Raw genomic sequence first — 348 nt, 5'->3', positions numbered from 1 at the left:
CCCTAGAGCAGACTTAACAGCTGGCTTTACTGTTTTTGATAGTGAAAATGAGGAGACTTTAAGTCCCTTTCCTGAGAATGCAAGAAGTCTCTTTTTGGCTGCATCCTTCCCTAATAATTTGGGTAAATTTGTCTTCACCCCTATCTTTGATGTTCCTGAGGAATCAGAGGCTGGTGATGATGTCACAGTTGTGCTGGTTGATGTGGTGGTTGCTGGTGAACTATCTTTCTCTTCATCATCAACTGTTACTCTACTTGGTGAGTATCTGTAAAGATGAGAATTGTCAGCTTTTACATTAATTCCTGAAAACATTCTAAAGACTTTTTTAACAAATATAAGCATTATGTT

General features: G+C 37.9%; 1 protein-coding gene across 1 annotated transcript in view; it reads right to left on the bottom strand.

The window, feature by feature from the left end:
• Window positions 1-348, bottom strand: part of LOC119586239 (serine/arginine repetitive matrix protein 2-like) — a gene marked incomplete in the record, with an annotated part of 17646 nt that overhangs the window by 13363 nt on the left and 3935 nt on the right. Inside the window, 1 exon segment of the mRNA XM_037934941.1 lies at window positions 1-265. Coding sequence (XP_037790869.1) covers window positions 1-265 — 265 coding nt within the window.

This window comes from Penaeus monodon, chromosome 21, assembly GCF_015228065.2.
Source record: "Penaeus monodon isolate SGIC_2016 chromosome 21, NSTDA_Pmon_1, whole genome shotgun sequence".
Taxonomy (NCBI): domain Eukaryota; kingdom Metazoa; phylum Arthropoda; class Malacostraca; order Decapoda; family Penaeidae; genus Penaeus; species Penaeus monodon.
This window is presented reverse-complemented; position numbering and strand designations above follow the sequence as displayed.